Source organism: Salarias fasciatus, chromosome 12, assembly GCF_902148845.1.
Source record: "Salarias fasciatus chromosome 12, fSalaFa1.1, whole genome shotgun sequence".
NCBI lineage: Eukaryota > Metazoa > Chordata > Actinopteri > Blenniiformes > Blenniidae > Salarias > Salarias fasciatus.
The window spans coordinates 32693772-32703587 of NC_043756.1; the positions used below are offsets into that span (position 1 = coordinate 32693772).

At 56.7% G+C, this 9816-nt stretch overlaps 1 protein-coding gene across 1 annotated transcript in view; it reads left to right on the plus strand.

Annotated features, from left to right (window-relative positions):
* The window catches only part of LOC115398276 (hamartin-like), a 37767-nt gene that overhangs the window by 24549 nt on the left and 3402 nt on the right, over positions 1–9816 (plus strand). The window contains exons 13-17 of the mRNA XM_030104959.1: positions 2023–2066; positions 2475–2644; positions 8766–8948; positions 9144–9254; positions 9591–9713. Coding sequence (XP_029960819.1) covers positions 2023–2066; positions 2475–2644; positions 8766–8948; positions 9144–9254; positions 9591–9713 — 631 coding nt within the window. The remainder of the gene's footprint in view (positions 1–2022; positions 2067–2474; positions 2645–8765; positions 8949–9143; positions 9255–9590; positions 9714–9816) is intronic.

Here is a 9816-nt window from a genome sequence, read left to right on the forward strand (position 1 = left end):
AGGTCCAGAGCAGCACCACCCTGCGGTCCAGAGCAGCACCACCCTGAGGTCCAGAGCAGCACCACCCTGAGGTCCAGAGCAGCTACACCTCACCCTGAGGTCCAGAGCAGCACCACCCTGAGGTCCAGAGCAGCTACACCTCACCCTGAGGTCCAGAGCAGCACCACCCTGCGGTCCAGAGCAGCACCACCCTGAGGTCCAGAGCAGCACCACCCTGAGGTCCAGAGCAGCTACACCCTGCGGTCCAGAGCAGCACCAGCCTCATACTGGTGGAGCACGATGTGAGGCGCACGCTGTGGGCAGTCAACCCATGGAAGGCAGCCGGACCCGACGGTGACCCTGGACGGGTGCTGAAGGACTGCGCTGATCAGCTGGCTGGTGTGTTTACCAACACTTTCAATCCGGTCGCTGTCCCAGTCCACCGTCCCACCCTGCCTGAAGTCCTCCACCATCGTCCCCCTGCCCAAGAAGCAGCACATCTCCAGCCTCAGTGACTGCCGCCAGGAGCTCTCACTCCAGTGGTGATGAAGTGCTTCCAGAAACTGGTACGGGGTCACATCACCTCATTCCTCCCTGAAGGTCTCGACCCCCACCAGTTTGCCTACAGGGCTAACAGATGGACGGCGGACGCTGTAGCCACAGCGCTCCCCACGCCACCGTCCCACCTGGAGCGGCGGGGGACTTATGCTCGGATGCTCTTTGTGGATCATAGCTCTGCTTTTAATACCATCCTTCCTCTCAAGCTGGTGGGGAAACTGGGAGACCTTGGACTTCCACAGTCCATCTGTATGTGGATCTACAGCTTCCTGTCGGACCGCAGGCAGAGGGTGAGGGTGGGAGACGACACATCCGGGACCGTCAGCCTCAGCACCGGCTCCCCCCAGGGCTGCGAGCTGAGCCCTCTTTACTCCCTCTACACCTCGGACTGTACCTCTGCACACCCCAGCAACACCATCATTCAGTTCGCCGACGACGCCACAGTAGAGCTACGTTCACACCGAACGCGATTTTGCGTCAAAAAGCGCGTCAACGCGAGAAGCTGAACGCGTGTCAATTCTGAGGTCCGACGCTGAACAACGCGGGGCCAAAAGCCGCCTCCCCACCAGACGCGACGCTTCGTGTCTGGTGGGGAGGCGGGGCTCCCTGTAAAATGAAGAAGTTTTGTCCCAGAGCTCTGGGCGAGCGTAAACGGCCATTATAACACGCTCCTCCATGGTCGTAGTGCTTCTCTTCGGACCGGTTCCAGCTCCCTGGCCGACGTCACCATGGACACGCTCTATGATTGGTTTGCCGCAAAATCGCGACGCGCCAAAGTTCAGATTTCCCAACTTCAGCGTCGGACGCAAAATCGCGACGCGTAGCGCCAACGCCCCGACGCGCCGCACAACGCGTCGTGACGACGCGCCGCGTCCGACGCGTTGCGTCTCATCGCAGCTGGAACGCGCGTTCCCATTTGTTTTCACTTGTCTTTGACGCAAAATCGCAGACAGCACTTGGCAGTGTGAACGTAGCTTGAACGTAGTGGGGCTCATCTCCGGGGGGAGGAGTCTGCAGACAGGGCTGAGGTGGAGCAGCTGACTGGGTGGTGCAGAGAAAACAACCTGCTCCTCAACACAGAAAAAACCAAGGAGCTGTTCATTGATTTTCGAAGGACTACAACAGACGTCCCACCCCTGCTCATCAACGGGGACCGTGTGGAGAGGGTAGAGGACTTCCACTTCCTGGGAGTCCACTGAGAGAAAGACCTGACCTGGACTATGAACTCCTCTGAGCTGCTGAAGAAGGCCCAGCAGAGCCTGCACTTCCTGAGGGTGCTCAGGAAGAACAGCATTCCCCAGAGACGAGATGTACTTCATTCTTATGTCACTTCTGTCTCTTTGCACTGACTGAAGGGCTTCGCCATTTCGTTGTACCTGTTACAGTGACAAATAAAGTTGTTTTCTATTCTATTCAGCTGTGACAGGTCCTCTGTCCTCTGTCCTCTGTCCTGCTCTGAACCGTTTCCTGTCTCCACCCTTGCAGGTGGTCAGCAGGAAGTCGCTCTGGGGACCGCCGTCTCTCTGCAGGTGAGCTCCAGGTCCCCACCAGACCACCATTACCAGTTTAGTGTGTGTGCCGTGGGCCGCGCATCAACCGATCAATGAAGTGACCAATCAACCGATCAATAAACTAATCAATCAACTGATCAATCAGCTGATCAATAAAGTGATCAACCGATGAATGAACTGATCAAATAAACTGATCAATCAACCGATGAATAAACTAATCAATCAACTGATCAATAAAATGATCAATCAACTGATCGATCAACCGATCAGTCTGCGTCATGCAGGATCAGAGACCAGACTCACAACAGCCTGATCTTGTTGATTTTTAGCTGGGGAGTAATTCTTCTTGTTCTTTGTGACATTTTCACTGTGTGTGTGTGTGTGTGTGTGTGTGTGTGTGTGTGTGTGTGTGTGTGTGCGCACCAGGCCCCGCCCCCCAGGGGGAGGAGCTTCAGTCCCTCCGGAGTCAGCTCCTGCTGGTCCATGCTCAGCTGCAGTATGAGCGCTTCAAGAGGCAGCAGCACGCCGTCAGGAACCGCCGCCTGCTGCGCCGAGTCGTCAACGCCACGGCGCTGGAGGAGCAGGGCGCCGCCATGGTAACAGCCGCTTCCTGTCCCGCCGTGGTAACAGCCGCTTCCTGTCAGAGTGCTGAGGTTTGAAGAGGCTGAACTCAGGCTCTGGAATCCAGAATGGTCCCATCAGGACTCAGAGCTGTTGGTTCCAGACCGTCCCAGGAGAACACCTGGTTCTCAGAGTGCTGGTCTCCTGGAGGTCCAGGTTCTGGGCTCACCAGAGACCAGATTTCCACTTTACTGTCATATATATATATATATATGTATATATATATATATATATGAGGACTCGTGGGACGTCAGTGTGGAAGATGTGGAGGACGTGGGACGAGGAGACGGACAAGGGAGGAGAGTGAGGTTCATCATCCCAGCACGACGGTGACAGGAAGCTTGACCTGACAGGTCACCTCCTCACTAGACCAAACCCCGCCCCCTCTGACCCGAGGACTCCGCCCCCAGCAGACGCCGCGTCCGGAGGGTTTCCTGTCTGCAGCTCGTCCGTTCAGGCCGTCTGTAAAACTGAGAGGTTTTAGATTTGAGAGAGAAAATCTGTCTCCAGAATGCCGGAGTGAAGGGAAGCGGCGTGTGGCGGCGCGGCGGTCCTGACCCTGGATCACGCCCGGTGTTTTTCTCTCATCGGCTGTACCTGGTGGAAAAGTCCCAGCCTCTGGGAATTCTGTCAGATTTCTGTTGGTGGGACTGTGAGGAAAGTCCCAGGACATCTGGACAGGTGTGGAAGTGTGTTTTGTGGCGCTGTTCCAAACGGCTGGACGAGTGTAGAGTGGAGAGAGAGGAGTTTGGGGTTGTCATGTTGGCGCCGTGCCAGGGTCAGAGGGTCAGGTCAGGAGGTCAACTTAAGGCCGAGCGCAGATTGAAACCGCTTTTTTATCAAATCAAATCAAATCAAACTTGATTTCTAGAGCACTTTTTCATATTTACAAAAACAACGCAAACTGCTCAACAGTAAAAACAGTCATAAAAACAAAAGAATAAAAGCCACACACACACACACACACACACTCTGAATTATTTGCACACAGCAGAGGAGACATGGCATGGCGCTAAGCATCATGGGAGAACACTACCAGTGGAGCCGTTCACACCAGGAGAAGGTGAAGGTCATTAATACTATACCCAGAGCGAAGGACCCCCCCCCAGAGTGAAGGACCCCCTCAGAGCGAAGGACCCCCCCTCAGAGTGAAGGACCCCCTCAGAGTGAAGGACCCCCTCAGAGTGAAGGACCCCCCCCCAGAGTGAAGGACCCCCCCTCAGAGTAAAGGACCCCCTCAGAGTGAAGGACCCCCCCAGAGTGAAGGACCCCTCAGAGTGAAGGACCCCCCCCCCCAGAGTGAAGGACCCCCTCAGAGTGAAGGACCCCCTCAGAGTGAAGGACCCCCCCCAGAGTGAAGGACCCCCCCTCAGAGTAAAGGACCCCCTCAGAGTGAAGGACCCCCCCAGAGTGAAGGACCCCCTCAGAGTGAAGGACCCCCCCCCAGAGTGAAGGACCCCCCCCCAGAGTGAAGGACCCCCTCAGAGTGAAGGACCCCCCCCCCAGAGTGAAGGACCCCCTCAGAGTGAAGGACCCCCCCCCAGAGTGAAGGACCCCCTCAGAGCGAAGGACCCCCCCCAGAGTGAAGGACCCCCCCTCAGAGTGAAGGACCCCCCCCAGAGTGAAGGACCCCCTCAGAGTGAAGGACCCCCCAGAGTGAAGGACCCCCTCAGAGTGAAGGACCCCCCCCCAGAGTGAAGGACCCCCTCAGAGCGAAGGACCCCCCCCCAGAGTGAAGGACCCCCCCCCCAGAGTGAAGGACCCCCTCAGAGTGAAGGACCCCCTCAGAGCGAAGGACCCCCCCCCAGAGTGAAGGACCCCCTCAGAGTGAAGGACCCCCCCCAGAGTGAAGGACCCCCTCAGAGTGAAGGACCCCCCCAGAGTGAAGGACCCCCTCAGAGTGAAGGACCCCCCCAGAGTGAAGGACCCCCTCAGAGTGAAGGACCCCCCCAGAGTGAAGGACCCCCTCAGAGTGAAGGACCCCCCCTCAGAGTGAAGGACCCCCCCCCAGAGTGAAGGACCCCCTCAGAGCGAAGGACCCCCCCCCCCAGAGTGAAGGACCCCCCCTCAGAGTGAAGGACCCCCCCAGAGTGAAGGACCCCCTCAGAGTGAAGGACCCCCCCAGAGTGAAGGACCCCCTCAGAGTGAAGGACCCCCCCCCCAGAGTGAAGGACCCCCCCCCCAGAGTGAAGGACCCCCTCAGAGCGAAGGACCCCCCCCCCCAGAGTGAAGGACCCCCTCAGAGTGAAGGACCCCCCCCCAGAGTGAAGGACCCCCCCCCAGAGTGAAGGACCCCCTCAGAGTGAAGGACCCCCCCCCCCAGAGTGAAGGACCCCCTCAGAGTGAAGGACCCCCTCAGAGCGAAGGACCCCCCCCCCAGAGTGAAGGACCCCCTCAGAGTGAAGGACCCCCCCCCAGAGTGAAGGACCCCCCCCCAGAGTGAAGGACCCCCTCAGAGTGAAGGACCCCCCCCCAGAGTGAAGGACCCCTCAGAGCGAAGGACCCCCCCCCAGAGTGAAGGAACCCCTCAGAGTGAAGGACCCCCCCAGAGTGAAGGACCCCCTCAGAGCGAAGGACCCCCCCCCCAGAGTGAAGGACCCCCTCAGAGTGAAGGACCCCCCCCCCAGAGTGAAGGACCCCCTCAGAGTGAAGGACCCCCCCCCAGAGTGAAGGACCCCCTCAGAGTGAAGGACCCCCTCAGAGTGAAGGACCCCCCCTCAGAGTGAAGAACCCCCCCCCAGAGTGAAGGACCCCCCCCCAGAGTGAAGGACCCCTTCAGAGCGAAGGACCCCCCCCCAGAGTGAAGGACCCCCCCCCCCAGAGTGAAGGACCCCCTCAGAGTGAAGGACCCCCCCCCAGAGTGAAGGACCCCCCCCCTCAGAGTGAAGGACCCCCTCAGAGCGAAGGACCCCCCCTCAGAGTGAAGGACCCCCCCTCAGAGTGAAGGACCCCCTCAGAGCGAAGGACCCCCCCCCCAGAGTGAAGGACCCCCTCAGAGTGAAGGACCCCCCCAGAGTGAAGGACCCCCCCAGAGTGAAGGACCCCCTCAGAGTGAAGGACCCCCCCAGAGTGAAGGACCCCCCCCCAGAGTGAAGGACCCCCTCAGAGCGAAGGACCCCCCCCAGAGTGAAGGACCCCCCCTCAGAGTGAAGGACCCCCTCAGAGTGAAGGACCCCCCCCCAGAGTGAAGGACCCCCCCTCAGAGTGAAGAACCCCCCCCCAGAGTGAAGGACCCCCTCAGAGCGAAGGACCCCCCCCCCAGAGTGAAGGACCCCCCCCCCAGAGTGAAGGACCCCCCCCCAGAGTGAAGGACCCCCTCAGAGCGAAGGACCCCCCCCCAGAGTGAAGGACCCCCCCCAGAGTGAAGGACCCCCCCCCCCAGAGTGAAGGACCCCCTCAGAGCGAAGGACCCCCCCTCAGAGTGAAGGACCCCCTCCCCAGAGTGAAGGACCCCCCTCAGAGTGAAGGACCCCCTCAGAGTGAAGGACCCCCCCAGAGTGAAGGACCCCCCCCCCAGAGTGAAGGACCCCCTCAGAGCGAAGGACCCCCCCTCAGAGTGAAGGACCCCCTCCCCAGAGTGAAGGACCCCCCTCAGAGTGAAGGACCCCCTCAGAGTGAAGGACCCCCCCAGAGTGAAGGACCCCCCCCCCAGAGTGAAGGACCCCCCTCAGAGTGAAGGACCCCCTCCCCAGAGTGAAGGACCCCCCCAGAGTGAAGGACCCCCCCAGAGTGAAGGACCCCCCTCAGAGTGAAGGACCCCCTCCCCAGAGTGAAGGACCCCCCCCAGAGTGAAGGACCCCCCTCAGAGTGAAGGACCCCCCCTCAGAGTGAAGGACCCCCTCCCCAGAGTGAAGGACCCCCCCCCCCAGAGTGAAGGACCCCCCCCCCCCCAGAGTGAAGGACCCCCTCAGAGTGAAGGACCCCCCCTCAGAGTGAAGGACCCCCTCAGAGTGAAGGACCCCCCCCCAGAGTGAAGGACCCCCTCAGAGTGAAGGACCCCCCTGGTCCTATCAGGACGTTAAACCGCTGTGATGTGGCTCCGCCCCCTGGTCCTATCAGGACGTTAAACCACTGTAATGTGGCTCCGCCCCCTGGTCCTATCAGGACGTTAAACCGCTGTAATGTGGCTCCGCCCCCTGGTCCTCGTCAGCACGGCGGCTGAGTTTTGTAACAGTTGCAGGTTTGAAATGTTCTTTTTGTTTCAGACCAGAGAGCAAGGCATTACAGTAATCTGACCTACAGGAGATAAAAGCTGCATTAGCGCCTCCTGCTGGCTGAGAGAGAAACGGGCGACTCGGCTTTATTCTTAAGATGATAAAATCCAATCTTAGTGATGTTTTTAATGTGTGGAATAAAATGTAGCTCAGAGTCAAAAATCAGGCCCAAGTTCTTCACTGATTGTTCTGGTTTAAAATCTGATCATTTTGGTAAAAGTTTCTCTCTCTGACCTTCAGGACCGAAAACTAAAACCTCAGTCTGGTCCTGGTGGAGCTGCAGGAAATTCACTGCATCCATGACTTGATGTCTGAAATACAGTTCAAAAGGGTTTCTATTGGCCCGGAGTCACCAGGAGACACGGCCATGAACAGCTGAGCCTCATCAGAGTAACCATGGAGACTGATGAACAGCTGAGTGTCGTCAGCGTAGCTATGGAAGCTGATGAACAGCTGAGTGTCGTCAGCGTAGCTATGGAAGCTGATGAACAGCTGAGTGTCGTCAGCGTAGCTATGGAAACTGATGAACAGCTGAGTGTCGTCAGCGTAGCTATGGAAACTGATGAACAGCTGAGTGTCGTCAGCGTAGCTATGGAAACTGATGAACAGCTGAGTGTTGTCAACGTAACTATGGAAACTGATGAACAGCTGAGTGTCGTCAGCGTAGCTATGGAAACTGATGAACAGCTGAGCGTCGTCAGCGTAGCTATGGAAACTGATGAACAGCTGAGTGTCGTCAGCGTAGCTATGGAAACTGATGACCAGCTGAGCGTCGTCAGCGTAGCTATGGAAACTGATGAACAGCTGAGCGTCGTCAGCGTAGCTATGGAAACTGATGAACAGCTGAGTGTCGTCAGCGTAGCTATGGAAACTGATGAACAGCTGAGTGTCGTCAGCGTAGCTATGGAAACTGATGACCAGCTGAGCGTCGTCAGCGTAGCTATGGAAACTGATGAACAGCTGAGCGTCGTCAGCGTAGCTATGGAAACTGATGAACAGCTGAGTGTCGTCAGTGTAGCTATGGAAGCTGATGCCGTGTCTCCTGATGACGTCCTCAAGTGGAAGCATATAGAGATTAAAAAGTATGGGACCTAAAATTGAACCTTGGGGAACCCCACACCTGATTTCATGGGTTCCTGAGGAACAAGTATCCAGACTTACATAAAATCATGGATCTGTGAGATAAGACCTGAACCAGGTAAGAACAGTACCAGAGAGGCCCACCAGGTGACTCAGTCTGTTTATTAAAATGTGGTGGTCTACTGAGTCGAAGGCGGCACTCAGGTCCAGCAGAACCAACACTGTGAGCTTTTTATTATCTAAGTTCCACCTGATATCATTTAAAATCTTTAAAGGGCGTCTCGGTACTGTGGTTCACTCTAAAACCAGACTGATGTCTTTCTAAAATGTTATTGATCATTAAAAAGTCACTGACTTGGTTAAAAACCAGTCTTTCTAAAACTTTACTTAAAAACGGTCAGTTGGATCCTGGTCTGTAGTTATTCAGAACATCGGGGTCCAGATCGCTCTTCTTCAGAAGGGGCTTCACCACCGCCGTTCTAAAGGCGGTGGGGAAGACGCCCGTCTGAAGAGAGCAGTTCATATTTAAAATCTGTTCCTCCAGGAATCCATGAAGTGATTTAAAAAGTGGCGGTTCAGCTGTGTTCACTGATAAAACCTGTTGGGGTAAAAGGCTGGACCTGATGTCCAGGATTTTAGTTCTGAAGTTGTCTGAAGAGTCTTCACAGAGAGCGTCGGTCGGCTCCTTAAAAGCTTTATTAAAATTAGTGCCAGTTAGTAATATGAATAAACGTGTGTGTGTGTGTGTGTGTGTGTGTGTGTGTGTGTGTGTGTGTGTGTGTGTGTGTGTGTGTGTGGTCAGAGAGCCCAGCTGTCCATGCAGGAGGAGGAGCTCCGGTGTGTGAGGCGGAGTCTGCAGGAGGAGCAGAGGAGGTGCAGCCAGCTGCGAGACGACTCCTCCTCCCAGACACACACTCTGCACACACACACACAGCGCCTGCTGCTGCAGCTGCAGGAGGAGCAGAGGGAGAGCCAGAGGCTGCAGGTACACACACACACACACACACACACACACACACACACGCACACACGCACACACGCACACACACACACACACACACAGAGTGATGGAACTGTCTGCTCTGTAACTGGTTAATTACCTGCTCTGTGATTGGCTAACTGGACTCCCTGCTCTGTGATTGGCTAACTGGACTCCCTGCTCTGTGATTGGCTGTTCCAGAGTGAACTGCAGGAGTGTGAGAGCAGGATGAGGAACTTGGAGGCGGAGCTTCAGAAAGCCAGAAACAAGGCGCACAGTGCTGAGCATCAGCTGAGTCAGCTGGCAGCCAAGGTGAGGACGCTTCAGGAGGTCAAGGTGTCTCTGGTCCTCTCACTGTCAAACTGTCCACAACAGATGGACGGAGCGGGACGCTCGCTTTGGTGATTGTCTTACATTTCTGTTTTTCTCTGGCTCTCTGTCCCTTTCTCTCTCTGTCCCTGTCTGTCCCTGTCTCTGTCCCTATCCCTGTCTGTACCTGTCTCTCTCTGTCCCTGTCGCTGTCTGTCCCTGTCCGTCCCTGTCTCTCTCTGTCCCTGTCTGTCCCTGTCTCTGTCCCTTTCCCTGTCTGTCCCTGTCTCTGTCCCTGTCCGTCCCTGTCTGTCCCTGTCCCTGTCTGTCCCTGTGTAGCTGAGCTCCAGTGAACAGCTGCAGCAGCAGATCTTCTTGATGAACCAGCAGCTCGTCCTCCTGAGAGAGACAAACCGAGCTCTGAATGAGCAGCTGGACACAACCGAGACACACAGCTGGACAGTAAGAACCCCCAATGCCCTGGACACACACACACACACACACACACATACACACACACACACACACACACACACACACACACACCTGGCCAGGGTGTGGGAGC